Below are 15,338 nucleotides of genomic sequence, written 5' to 3'. Positions count from 1 at the left end.
GTGTCAGTGTTATTTCTTAATGAACAAAATATGTCTAACCCTTTTGTGCTGTGAATCAAATAACATCTAACCAGTTTTTCCATTTCCTGCCTGAGCCCCTGAAGATTTGTGCTATGAACATTGTCTGCTGCATTGCCAGGTCACTGTTTCAGCATAACTCATAGCAAATAACCGGAATAAAATTAAGCTGACACTTTATGAATTGGTTTCTGGTACTAAATTTTCTGATTGGCTCTGTAATTGAGCCCTGCAAAGGACCAGCATGTTGTTCAGCATGTTTGCTTCTGCCTTACACTCAGTACTGCTGGCATGATCGCTGTCTCCATGTGACCCTAATCTGGGTACCCCTCAGCACAAGCAGGATTAAATGTACAGTATATATCGATGACGTTCGCTCAGTTCTTGTCACTTGATTGCCTGCTAGGCACCTCTTTAACCTCTTCCACAATAGCTGTCACTAGAAGAGTAGATCACACACCTCATGATGTTACACTGACACTAGCACGAATATTCTTTTGGTGAAATAATGTGATTTTTTGTTTTGAGAATAAGCTTCATAAATATCTTACAGACACTCTCACATATCACTGCTCCTACATGCTTATCCACACCTGTATGTGATCCTGGAATTTTTAAGGATGCTTCTGGAGTTTCCATAGAGTGTCCAGAATTGTTATCTAGACTCCGTTTACTGCAGGACAGGGTGAACCCAACATGTCCACTCACAATGCTGACAAGCTCTTCAGTCCTGTGATTTCCAGGAATAAAAACACTAAATCAGAGGAGAAATTATGGAGACTCAACAATCACTTCACAACCCACACAGTGGTGACAGGAAATGATGTCTATCTGTTTTCTCTGAAAAATACTTCTTTGAAAACATTTTAAATATCCAGAAAAACACCTGAAAATATCAAACAAATGCAGAAATTGTACAATGCTCAGATGGGATTGGGCCCTAAACCTTCTGCCAAATCAAAACCAAAAAGTCTTAACTGATCTGGTGTCAAGAACAATCAAAATCCCAAAAATGAAAGTTGAAAGAAAATAAAACCCTAAGTTTAAGATCAAAAACGCTTATAAAGATAAATAATGAAGGTTTTTATCCAGATGTCACATAACCAGGAAGTCTTTGAGTGGACCCTCTAACTCCTGGCATCATAGGCTGTGACCTCTGGTTGCCATGCATAGCAACAGCACACAAATTATGCCCAAAAATGGAGAAGAAAATGGCGTTGTGGAAAAATGTTAAAATATTTTCACATCTTTAAAATGGTATTTTGTACAAAAACTGTCATCAAAATAAGATTCAGCAACCTTAAAACCTCTTAAATGTACCAACATGTCACTTGGTTTATTATTTTGATTTCTGAATTTCTTGGCTTTTGACTCCATTCTTCTGCTTTTGTGTTATTTGGATTTGTTTGCTTTATGTTTTACAAAAGGCAGAACCTCTTTTTGATCTTTTTATCTGCCTTGCCTTTTGTTATTCCCTTTCTCTTTAATGAATTGTTCTTTGATAAAGGAACTTTCTTTGTTCAATTGGCCATTTTTAGCCTTGAAATCCTGCCTCTTGCTTTGTGGGTTCTGGCTACCTGGGTGAGGCCTGTTTTTGAGACTGACCACTGAAATAATTTATTTTGAAACTTGTTTCCCATGTTTTGTGCTCTTTAGTGGGCGATGATAACAACCATTTTCTTATTACATTATTAATTCTGCTTTGGTTTTGTTGTATTTATGTAATATTGTGTTTTTTAATAATTATTTTTGGTTAGATAGTACTATATGTAGTAGTTTTCTTTGTTTTCTGCATGGCCCCTTTATGTAGAGCCAAAGGGGGTGGGGCCACCTGCTTATGCAGCTGGAGGACCACCTATAACAGTATAAATGGAGGAGCTGCAGTTAACATGGCCCCTTCAACATTGTGCTTTGTCTTGTAATTCTTTTAACCTCCTTAGTGTTACATTTTTTTCTCAGAGAAAAACTATAAAAAGTGCTGCATTTTTTAGCTTGAAAAATGACTTTTTTTATTAATCTCATCTTTTAATTATAAAACGTGCAAAACACTAAGAGTACAAAGTCAGAAGTGTAGAAAGTGTAATACAACAACAACAACATTTATTTATATAGCACATTTTCATACAAACAGTAGCTCAAAGTGCTTTACATAAGAATAGAAAAATAAAAGACACAATAATAAAACAAAATAAATCAACATTAATTAACATCGAATAAGAGTAAGGTTCAATGGCCAGGGGGGACAGAAAAAACAAAAAACTCCAGACGGCTGGAGAAAAAATAAAATCTGTAGGGATTCCAGACCATTAGACCACCCAGTCCCCTCTGGGCATTCTACCTAACATAAATGAAACAGTCCTCTTTGGATTTAGGGTTCTCATGGAAGGACTTGATGATGAAGATGGTCACGTAGACTTCTGCCTTTTAATCCATCCATCATTGTTGGAGCATCATGAAGCTTTGAGTAGGTGGAGGTGGCGCAGGCCACCACCACAAAGAAACGGAAAAAGAAACAGAAAGAGAGTAGGGGTCAGTATCGATTTTAGAGCCACCATGAATAGTTATTATGATGAATTGAAACATACAGAGTATCAGGATTAAGTTAAATTAAGTTAAATTGAAGTTATGAGAAGGCCATGTTAAAGTAATGTGTTTTCAGCAGTGTTTTAAAGTGCTCTACTGTATCAGCCTGGCAAATTCCTATTGGCAGGCTATTCCAGATTTTAGGTGCATAGCAGCAGAAGGCCGCCTCACCACTTCTTTTAAGTTTTGTTCTTGGAATTCTAAGGAGACACTCATTTGAGGATCTGAGGTTACGATTTGGAATATAAGGTGTCAGACATTCTGATATATAAGATGGAGCAGATTATTTAAGGCTTTATAAACCATAAGCAGAATTTTAAAGTCAATCCTGAATGACACAGGTAACCAGTGTAGTGACATCAAAACTGGAGAAATGTGTTCGGATTTTCTTTTCCTAGTTAGGATTCTAGCAGCTGCTTTCTGCACTCGTTGCAAGTGATTTATGTATTTTTTGGGTAGTCCAGAGAGGAGTGCGTTACAGTAATCTAGTCGACTGAAAACAAACGCGTGAACTAATTTCTCAGCATCTTTCAGTGATATAAGAGGTCTAACTTTACTTATGTTTCTTAAGTGAAAAAATGCTGTCCTAATGATCTGATTAATATGTGATTTAAAATTCAGATTACAGTCAACAATCACCCCTAAGCTTTTTACCTCCGTCTTGACTTTTAATCCTAATGTATCCAGTTTATTTCTAATAGCCTCATTGTATCCATTATTGCCAATCACTAAGATTTCAGTTTTCTCTTTATTTAACTTGAGAAAATTACTATTCATCCATTCTGAGATACTAGTCAGACATTCTGTTAGTGAATCAATAGAATCGAGGTCATCAGGTGCTATTGATAAGTACAGCTGTGTGTCATCAGCATAGCTGTGGTAGCTCACGTTGTGCTCTGAGATAATCTGACCTAACGGAAGCATGTAGATTGAGAAGAGCAGCGGACCCAGGATAGAGCCTTGTGGAACACCATATTGGATATCATGTGTCTTGAGTTGTAATTCCCACAACTAACAAAAATTTTCTCCCTGTCAGGTAGGATTCAAACCAATTTAAGACACTGCCAGAGAGGCCCACCCATTGACTAAGGCGATTTCTAAGAATGTTGTGATCAATGGTGTCAAATGCAGCACTCAGATCTAAGAGGATGAGAACAGATAAATGGCCTCTGTCTGCATTTACCCAAAGTCATTTACTACTTTAACGAGTGCAGTTTCTGTGCTGTGATTTGTTCTAAAACCCGACTGAAATTTATCAAGAATAGCATGTTTATTGAGGTGGTCATTTAACTGCATAATGACTGCCTTCTCCAGAATTTTACTTAAGAAGGGCAGGTTAGAGATGGGTCTAAAATTTTCAAGAACCGAGGGGTCAAGATTATGTTTCTTAAGTAGGGGTTTAACTACAGCAGTCTTAAGACAGTCTGGGAAGACCCCCCTATCTAGTGACGAATTTACTATGTCAAGAATATTATCAATTAGCACACCTGATACTTCTTTGCGCAGTGGTAGCGCTGCTGCCTCGCAGTTAGGAGACCGGGTTCGCTTCCGGGTCCTCCCTCTGATGGAGTTTGCATGTTCTCCCGTGTCTGCGTGGGTTTCCTCCGAGCTCGGTTTCCTCCCACAATCCAAAGACATGCATGTTAGGTGGATTGGCGATTCTAAATTGGCCCCTAGTGTGTGCTTGATGTGTGGGTGTGTTTGTGTGTGTCCTGTGGTGGGTTGGCACCCTGCCCAGGATTGGTTCCTGCCTTGTGCCCTGTGTTGGCTGGGATTGGCTCCAGCAGACCTCCGTGACCCTATTCGGATTCAGCGGGTTAGACAATGGATGGATGGATGGATGGATACTTCTTTGAAAAACCTTGTTGGTATCGGGTCAAGGATGCAGGTGGAGGGTTTTAATTGAGATATTATTTTTTGTAAATCAGGTAAATCTATCCTAGTGAAAGAGTTTAATTTGTTTATAACAGGATGCTGGGGTTTAGGAGGATCCTTAGTGTTGGAGGGATATACTATGTTATTTCTAATATCATTAATTTTTTGATTGAAAAATACAGCGATAGCCTCACAGGTTTCACTGGAAGCACTTAGGAGGCATTCCTTTGAGTTACCTGGGTTTAGTAGGCGATCAGTTGTAGAAAATAAGACTCTGGGATTACTAGCATTGTTATTTATAATCTTAGAAATAGCAGCGTCTCTCAAGACGGACAGTGTTATTGTATTCTGTTATTTTGACTTTTAATATTTCATGGTGGATAGTAAGTTTAGTCTTCCTCCATTGACGCTCAGCTCTACGGCATGTTCTCTTTAAATCAGACACTCTTTGGGTCTTCCATGGTATAACAATGCTAGAAGATTTTTTAACTGTCTTTTCAGGTGCAACTATGTCAACAGCAGCTCTCACTTTAGAATTAAATCTTTCCACCTTACTATTTACATTGTCCTCGCTATTATAGCTTGGCACTATAAACGGACTGATTGCTTAAAATGTTTGTAAGTTTTAAAGCTGCTGATGAGTCAAAGAAGCGTTTTTTAACAATATGCTTCTCATGAGTGTTTTTTTCATTATTTCTATATTAAAAGTAGAAGAAAATGGTCTGATAGACCAATATCAATGATCTGTTTTATATCAACTTTCAGTCCTTTAGTAATCACTAAGTCTAATGTATGACCTGCTTTATGTGTAGGCTGATTTATGAGTTGTCTCAAATCAAAAGAATCCAGGAGGTTCATAAATTCTTTTACTTTTAGATCACACTGATTATCTATATGAAAATTAAAGTCGCCAACTATTAGGAGTGTGTCATAGTTAGTAATTAAAATTGACATTAAGTCAGAGAATTCCTCAAAAAGCGGAGCGTTATATTTAGGAGGTCTATACACGGATAATACTAGAACTTGAGAATCTCCATGATAACAACGAGATACTCAAAGGACTTGAACTTACCAAAACTGACATCTTTACATTTTAATCGGCTCGAGTAAATGTTAGCCAATCCGCCCCCCCTTTTTCCCTGGCGGTCTGCACGAGTAAAACTGTAATCCGGAGCAGATTCATTAAAACAGCGCTGTCTGGTTAAGCCATGTTTCACTTAGTGCAATAAAATCTATTTTTTTATCACTAATAAGATCGTTGATAAAAAAAGTTTTGTTAGTTAAAGCTCTAACATTTAATAGTGCCATATTTAATGTTTGGAGGTGCAGAGATGAGTACTATGTGCGTTATTGATATTTGGAATAGGAACTAAATTATTATTATTAGCCGTCTGTGTGTATTTTTGTTTAATCTGTGATCTGTTTTATAGTTTTAATACATTGTTCCTCTAAAATAGTAATTTTAATTAGATTATTGGAGTTTATGCCGTATTTCCTAGGTTTTCTACGTGCATTGAGATTGCTTATTACAGTATTAATGGTGTGCACTTTAACGGAAGATTCTATTAAACACTCATCATGTCCTGGCACAACAGTATCATTTCAGAAGGGGTTAAGAGTAGAGATAGATAGTCAAGATAAACGAATTACCTTCGATATGTTTTCGGAGAGGACCCGGGCGCCGAAACTGTTCGGATGCAGGCCATCACGCTTGAAGAACGCGCCTTTCCAAAAGAGATTCCAATTGTTGATGAAACCGACATCCTTCTTCTTGCAGAAACCCTGTAGCCAGTTGTTCAATCCTAGCAAACGACTGTAGTACTCGTTGGATCGTCTGACGAGAGGTAGTGGACCCGAAACGAAGATCTTTGCCGATGGGGTCCTCTCCTTCGTGTCTTTAATCAAAGCTGCAAAGTCAGCCTTGAGGATTCTGATTGTCGGTGCCTTATATCGTTTACCCCGGCATGCAAAACGATTTCTCCAACTGCCCTCTCCTTGTGCTTCTCATAGATCGCTGGCACACGTCTTATCACATCTTGGACACAAGCACCGAGAAAACAAGAAACAAACGATTTTCCATTAGGGCATGTGATATTAAGGTTTCTAACAATAGAATCACCTACCACTATTACATCACCAGGGGCTGAAGGCGAACTGGGGATGCGGAGAGGGTCAAACCGGTTCTGAGATAGGATGCTCACCTGTGCCGATGGAGTTGCTCTGTCCTTGAACCCCCGCCTGCATAGCTGAAATCCACCGAGGTCATCAGCGGTGTCGCTCCTACGAGACACGGGGGTGAGGTCGGCACAACGCGGGGTTGATGTTTCGCCGGTTACAGATGGCGAGGATGGTTTATCCAGCAGCTGGGCCTTCAGATCTTCAGACAGGAGTTTCTGAATCTGTCCGTCGAGTGCCTGGAGTTCTTCAACTACGATTTCAACGTGAGTTACCCCACTGTCGCCCATTGTCTGCTTCTGCTTCGTGCCCTAGGAAGAATGAGAGAGAGAGAGAGAGAGGTTAGAGAAAGTGTATCCACATATCCAGCTACGAGGCCAGGAGAAGATGCTCTCCACTGTTCCTCAGGTAACACTCGGTACTGACGCTGTTGGGACTCTACAGCCCCAGTAAACTTCGGCTCTCACTTTTAGCTCGCTTTCACAGCCCAAGTGATGCTCGGGTCTAACGCTAAGCTGGTTAATATTTTCCTAGTTTTTGATGCCACTGCAGTGTTTACTATTTTCTGGTTTCTAATTTATTGGATTTGTTTGTTTTTTATTTTTTCCTTTCAGGCCAAACCTTTTTTTTTTCCTCCTTTTGACCTGCCTTACTGTTCCTTTGTTCTGTTGTGTTTTGGGAAGCACACTTTAATATAAAGAAACTTTATATTGTTTGTTCCGGACAAGACATTTTTACTGTTTTCCTCCACATTGGAGAACATTTTTGATATTTTTCAAGTGCAGTTTCCACGTAATGATTGGGTGCTGAAACGCAAAAGGGAGCTGAGGTTAAAGCAACCTCAACCACAAATAATTGTAATTACACAAGTCCTTAAACTACACTGGAGTTAAATGTGTTATTTCTAGCCTAATGGAATGGTAATTAGCACACCTGATAGTTATGATTTAAAGTGAAACTTTATTGCTTAATTTAACTTCCTTTAATGCATTCATTCACTGTTTTGTCATTGTGACCTGTGCACACTATTCATTGTTAAAAGCTCATCAAGTTCTCCTAATTAATGACAATGGCAGACTTTACGCTCTTACAGGATGGAGTTGAGGTGGCTTTCAGGTGACGGCGAGCATTTTAAGATCAATTTGATTTATTTGTGAACACAGATCAGCTGTTACTGACCTTTAGGACAGACTCCGATCCAATTCAGCACAAACAGAACTGACAACAAATCCCCTGCTTTTTGGGTGGACAGATGCCTTCTGAATGTCCAGGGGTCTTCAATGACATTTCCAACTAATGCTAGTTGACATCTGACTTCAGTATACAACATCTGAAATGATCTCATCTGCTTAGTTTTAATATTTTTTCAGCTCTCCTGTTCTGTGCTCTGGGAGATTTTGTTTGCAATGTTTTTGTATAAGAGACTCCATTTTATGAGTGTCATTTATTTTTCATGTTATTTTTGTTTTAAAATATTCCATAAATTCCATAGCCACTGGAAAGGTTCAAGTGTTGAGTGTGATGCGTGCACCAAAACTTTGACCATTCAGATATGTTCAGTTTAAAAATTGTTTGAAAGTAAAAGCAAAAACAGTCACACCAAACTAAAAATAAAAAGTGATAACTCACACAAAATCATCTTGTTTATGATGTTTCAGTTTTAAGATCATATTTTAGTAACATTTAGTTAGTCTATTGGCTCCTACATCTTTACGGCACACAGTTTTGTGTAACTAACATGAAGACTTTCTCCTAACTAACTGAGCACTCGGTTGTTACATCACAAATATGACAGAGTTTATAAAAAGCTTCCATTAATGTGTTAGCTTACATATGAGATAAACGTGGACTGCTGCCTTGGTGTGTCCTGACAAATTCTGTTTTCCTGAACTTAAATGTGTTTTAAGAAAACGGATGTGATTTGTTACAGGTGGACAAGAAGAGACCGATACCTCCAAAAGAGCAGACTGTGTTTGTCACACTGCCACCATTTATGTGAACAGACTTTTAGAAACGAGGAATCTAATAAATCAAACAAAGCAGAAACATTTAATGAATAACCTCACAGTAATTGTCTCTCTTTTTTATCTTTCAGAGATGACACAGCATCCAGGTATGTCGTCACTTGGGTGACTTTTCATTTGTTTTAATTCCGTGACAGTGAACACTAAAGTTACTGGCAGCATCAACCTGAGAGTTAAATATTTGACTTTAGTCGCCAATTTGTCAGTCGTAGTGTAATGACAGAGTTTAAGAATATGAATCTGTAATGAACACTTTACACTCGGCTCAATGGAGTGAAAATGGAAGTAAAGAGTTCACAGATTTCACCTACATGACATTTTCAGCTTTGTCTCTAATTTTATGAGTCATAAGTCACTCCACCAAAAAAGGAAATGCTTTTATTTTAAAACAGTAGGAATAATATTTCAAAATAAATAAAATAAGAACAAGCATAAACATATGAAACGTTGCAGTTTCTTTACCTTCTCACTGAAGCTAAATCTCACAATTTGTTTTTATTAAATCAATCAACTGTATTTCTTTGTGTTGATTTTAAAGTTCTAATGAAATAATATATTTTAAAAATGTTCAGTCATATAACTTAAACTTAAATTGAAAGGATCCTGTTCTCATGAACCCTTGCTGGATGTTATTTAGTATTTAATTCTAATAGGTTTCTAACTTTTGCCTGATTATAGCTTCTATAATTTTGCATGGTATATGTTACTAGTGCTGGGCTCCACAAAACTGAAAAATTGACGTTACTTTCAAAAGTTGGTCTCAAAGCTCAAAAGAAAGGCCCTGAAACCCAAGAGGCAAGACTGCGACCTACACACATAAAATCAAGGCCCAAGCTTGCAAAATCAAAAAGGGAAGGGAACCTAAATAACAAAACAAGATTTCTCCATATAATCAATAAAGAGCTTATTGACAAAAGATTAAAAAAATAAACAAGAATGAAAGATATCACAAGATTTTGCTTTCAAGCAGCAGGCCCAACATTTAATACAATCCAGTATTCAAAATCCAAAGAATCATAAAAGATATCCCACAAAAATCTAAATCCAAATGCAAACCTGAGATTGAGAGCTGAACAACTGGAATTGAAAACTAATGCCTCAGTGTAGGACCAAGGTTTCTTCTCATGATATGGAGTCTTCACAACAGCACAATGGCTGTGACACCTCCAAAAATATGCTGAGAAGCAGTCCAGGAAATTTAACTTCCTTGCCCTGAAGAGGCTCACCTAACCACAGCCATGACCCAAATCCTACCTGCTGGCTTCTGTCGGAGCAGGCACCAAATATGGGCAGCTGCCAAAACAGCAAAATATCCACAAATCTATCAAAAAGCCCCACAAGAGGGTGAACAACTGTCAACCCCTGGCCTGTGCATGAAAAGACAAGAAAGAATCTTTATAAATAGAAAATGTATTTACAAAAAAAAAACAACCTCAAAAGAGCAAAAACCAACAAAAGGAGATACCTAAAATGGCAATCCACAATAACAATAAAGCCCCAATACACAGTCCAGAAGAATAATCCAATAACAGAGCAAAAAAGAATCAAAACACCTAAGAATTATTGAAAATGCACTAAAGCCAAATGATCTTCAGCTCCTGAGCGCCCTCTGCTGACTTAAATAGCCAAAGGGAAGGCTCAAGACATGTAAGGGTCACAGTGACAGCAGGCTAAGCAGGTCAGCTCAGACTTCCCTGTCCTCAGCCAAAGATTTCAGCACTTCCTGAGGAGCATAATAATACCAGTATGGTCTCCTGCAGGGACTCTGCCCATTTGGGGAGCCATCTGAGTGATATTCTTATGACATACCCAAACCACCACAACTATCTCCCTCAGCCTGGAGAAACAGCAACTCTGCTCTTAGGCTCTCCTGAATCGTTGACTTTCTCACTCTATCAGAGTGACATCACAGCCACCACTATGTAACAAGTCAGGTCAGGTCTGGTTGTGGAACATGCACTGGTATGGCACGTTGCCACTCCCACTACATGACAAAACATCTTGGGATCTCCCTTTGACAAAAGGCAGATATGTGGTTCAGTCCCATCCTCCAGAAACAACCCTCTATCTGCCACAGCCAGGTGTTACATAAGTGACCCCTTGGCCTGGTCCAGCCTCTCAGGTCCTCAGCAAGTTAGATCACCCTCTGGGAATTGACTGTAATGCCTTAACTGATGCTTCCTCACAATGCAGGTAATGTGCCTCATTTGGGACTCTATGAGTAACTGCTCACTTGACACTAAATTAAACCAGTGGTACCCAAGGATTTTCCGGAGAGAGACAGTACCAAAGGAGTCCAGTCTTCATAACGCCCATGTCTAGCAACCATATAGCAAAACAGGAATCACAACCACTCTAAAGACTTGGACCTTCATACTTTTGCATAGATATCACATGTAGTCTGGTTTTACGCCTAAGAAGTCTACCATCAACTGCATCCTGGCACTAAGTGCTGTGCAGAGTGGAGGCAGAACCTCTGTGTTTCTCCCTGTTGATTTTGGGGTTCATCCGGGGTGTTTTTGCTTGTAAGAACTGGGTGTTAGGTAGGGTTGTGGGGTCCATTGGCTGTGGGGCATTAGTTGGTGAAGAAATATTCACTGATCTTGGAATTACTGATGAAGCTGTGATCTTCATTCCAGTTCTCAAACGAACATCAGACTGAATGAGGCAAAACCAAAAGCGACAATATCTAAAAGATTGATTTGCAGTCTAAAGCCAACTGAATCAAAATGAGAACATAAACAGACAATGAACTCCAGGATATGGCATCTGGTAGAAGAAATATACTGTAGGTTTATAAATAAGGTTGAGCACATCAATCATCTACGTATAGTAAAACGTCACTGGCAGATAAATTCGATCCCTGGTTTAATAGCACTCCAAGCTCTTTCCCACAGTTACACAATCCTGAAAAACATCTGCTAAGATAACAACTTTACTTAGTTAGGTTTTGGGGTTAGGGTAGGGGATAATAACCCAAAGGCCATTATCCCCCAATTGCATGGGTACACTTATTCCATTTATAAACTTATTTATTTTGTAATACTGGCCCATCCTATCAATTGTAAATTAATAATTTCAATTAAGAAATCTATAGACGTGTCCTAAAACTATCCCTAAATTAGTTAATAAATAGTCCAATAAATTACCTTTAAGTTCTTAAAATTATTTTGGTATTAAAAAATGAGGGTTTAAAATTATAAATACCCCCCATTAATCCAAATATACCAAGCCTTTAAAAACAGTAATAAATTAGGACTTTCAAAGAATACTTTTTATTAAAAAGAGATATAAAAAGAACACTAAAAACAATCTAAATAAATGCTTAAAACTATAATTCCATTAAATTTGATCCCCATCACTAGATAAATAAATTGAATTTAAAAAACCCATAGACCATAATAGGTTCCCTCAAAAATATAAATCTAAAAAACAAAAGACAACAACAACGAACTCAACAAATATTAAGTAAAACACAATAGACAAGAAACATTTTGACCCCAGGGCCTGAGTGATCATATTATCCTTAGCCTCGAGGCCCTGTTCTCCAGGAATTATGAAAGGGGAGGGAACGGGAAGACAATGACCAGACAGAAAACAAATCTTTAACATCAGGGTCCGGGCCATTTTTTCTTTAGCCTCAGGGCCCTGTTTTAAAGGGGTTAAGGTAAGGAAAGGAAACGGGAAAGACAATCATACATTGAAAACAACTACTTTAACATAAGGGCCCTGGGTAACAATATTGTTTTTAACCTCAGGGACCCAGTCAAAGGGGTTAGGATAAGGGGTGGGGCTAGGGTAAGATGTAAACAAACAGAAACATACATATTCACATTCAAACCCTGGGTAAACAATACGTTCTTAACCTTAGGGTCCTGTGAAAAGGGATAAGGATAAGGGACGGAATAGGGGTAGACCATTATGAAAGGGTAATACAAGGTTTATTACATGAGATACAGGAAGTAGATGAGATAATGATCTTTAGGGCATAACTAATTTAGGGATAGTTTTAGGACACGTCTATAGATTTCTTAATTGAAATTATTAATTTACAATTGATAGGATGGGCCAGTATTACAAAATAAATAAGTTTATAAATGGAATAAGTGTACCCATGCAATTGGGGGATAATGGCCTTTGGGTTATTATCCCCTACCCTAACCCCAATATCTTTTCCCAGGATCCTGGTTGTAAGTATTTTTTCCAATCATTGCAATTTTTTCACATCTTTTTTTCTTTTTTTACACACTTTTTTTCTCTCACACAAAAATATTTTTTACACAATAAAGTATTTAATCACAGTCAGTTCATACACTTACATTAAAAAGATTTTTTGATTAATAGCTTAGTGTGTTAATTTAAAAGATGTACGGTACTAACTTAGATCTTTACTTAGTTAGTTTTGAATATTCCACCAACAGCCATTAACATTCTACAGTACTGTCTGGTTACAGAAATTCAAAAAATTCTCTCATCCTTTCTTTTTTCTTTCTGTGTAACTGCATTCCTTTAAAACACACCAACCAATCACAGTTTGCTCTGCCTTGGCCCTAACATGCCAAGAAGGGCACAGCTCAGCATTTACAGAGTAGGTAATAGAGACCATCAGGCCAGTGCTACTCTACACCTGTAATACAGCAAATGGACAGAGAAAAAATAAACCATACACTTAATTATGTCTGCGGTGGGCTGGACCCTGTCTGGGGTTTGTTTCCTGCCTTGCGCCCTGTGTTGGCTGGGATTGGCACCAGCAGACCCCTGTGACCCTGTAGTTAAGATATAGCGGGTTGGATAATAGATGGATGGACTTAATTATGTAGATTTGTTACAACCCTACAAAGAAGCCTAATTTCTGCCACTTGTATTTGCAGTTTCATTAGTCACAGCTCATAACCGAGGCCGAGGACAGGGATATAGATTGAATGGTAAACAAGAGTCTTGTCTTTAGACTCAGCTCCTGTTTCACCACCATGGACCAGTGCTTCACCAGCAGAGCAGCTGTCATTGCTCCAATCCACTTGCCGATCTCATGTTAGCTTTTACCATCGCTCATAAATAAGATCCTGAGATACTTGAACTTCTGCACTAAGTTCAGATATTCCTTCCCTGACCCAGAGAAAGAAATCCACTCTTTTCCGAGAGAAAACCGTGACCTCAGACATGGAGGTGCTGATCCTCATCCCAACTGTCTCACACTCAGCTGCAAATGACTTCAGTGCAGGCAGAGAGGAAAAAGGGGACAACATTATCTACATAAAGCCCTCACACCCTCAATTGCATCTTCAAATTTTGTCCATGAAAACCACAAACTGCAGAGGTGACAAGACACAGCCATGATGAAGTCTGACAACCATGGTGAATGATTTAGACTTAACACCAAGTGTTCGGCTTCAGCTCTCACTGTGTTCATGTAGAGAATGAAAGGCACACAAGAAGAGAACTATTACCCCATATTCCTACAGCACCTTCCACAACACATACCATGGGACACAGTCATACAGTATATGCTTATTCCAAATCTAGAAAACACTTGTAGACTGTGCCATCATACTCTTATGCACCCTCCAGCAACTGTGCCAAAGAGTAGAGCTGATTTACTGTTCTACTGCTGGGATGGAATCCACCATTCTCCTCCTGTCACTGCTGTGCAGTGACACTGTACATAGGTGGCACCTTCTATGTTTTTTGTCTACTTTTGTTTCTTTAAGAAGCTGTTTCGGGCGATGTGGCTTGTGCAGCCGCTTCAGCTTTTTGCCACCCAATCACCTTCATTCTTCTTCTCATCATCTAAGCTCTGCCCAGAACATTCAGGATTTGATGGCTTCAGGTGTCTCTTTATTGTTCATCGTTTGACTGTCCACTGCCTGCCTCTGAGTCTCTGTGACTTTTCTTCTGCCATCAACAGCAGGACTCTTTCAAGGTTTCCAGTTTCTTTTCTTGTCTTACCTTCATGATAAGTAACAAGATGCCACAGTAGAAATTTCTCATGATCATACATAGATACACAGAAATCATGAAAAAGCCTGTTTTTAAGCATTGTTTACAATACAGCAATTAAAATGCACATGTAAAAATACTGACACTTTACTGTGTTTGGGCTGCTATTGCCCTGACTCATTTTAGGCAAATACATGATCAAAATAAAATCATTTTAAAGTATTTTTGCTAATATTTAGTAGTAGATTGGTCCAGTTGAAACGAATGATTATACCTTGGGAAGTGCATCTTACACTGTCTCATATGACATTATGAGAGCTGTAAACATGACATCACAGGTCACTAGCAAACCAATGCATGAATACAAGGGTTAGCAAACAAAACAGTGTTCACTAGGAAATAATACAATACACACAAATGATATTCAGCAATGTAAATTACAAAATAATACTCAAATGACAACAAGACACATGGACAAAAGGAAGAGAAACTGCAGCCAGAACCTTGACAGACAGCACAGAAGTAAGACCCCCGGCTCTCTAATTGGCAGATTCATTTTGTGTCCCTTCTTACGGTACTCCAGTCACACTTGCAGCTTTCCGGTCTCAGGTGACTGCCACACTGTGATTAATAGTGGCATATAAATGACAGCTTTAATTTCTTTACACACCTGTGTTATGTTTCAGTCTGGGTCCCACCCTTAGCTCAAGTATGTTTTCTTTTGCT

General features: G+C 38.6%; 1 protein-coding gene across 1 annotated transcript in view; it reads left to right on the top strand.

Annotated features, from left to right (window-relative positions):
* The window catches only part of LOC120524130 (NACHT, LRR and PYD domains-containing protein 3-like), a 69,094-nt gene that overhangs the window by 38,654 nt on the left and 15,102 nt on the right, over positions 1-15,338 (top strand). Inside the window, exon 8 of the mRNA XM_039746008.1 lies at positions 8,747-8,764. Within this exon, the coding sequence (XP_039601942.1) occupies positions 8,747-8,764 (18 nt within the window). The remainder of the gene's footprint in view (positions 1-8,746; positions 8,765-15,338) is intronic.

This window comes from Polypterus senegalus, chromosome 2 (genome assembly GCF_016835505.1).
Source record: "Polypterus senegalus isolate Bchr_013 chromosome 2, ASM1683550v1, whole genome shotgun sequence".
Taxonomy (NCBI): Eukaryota; Metazoa; Chordata; class Cladistia; order Polypteriformes; family Polypteridae; genus Polypterus; species Polypterus senegalus.
This window is presented reverse-complemented; position numbering and strand designations above follow the sequence as displayed.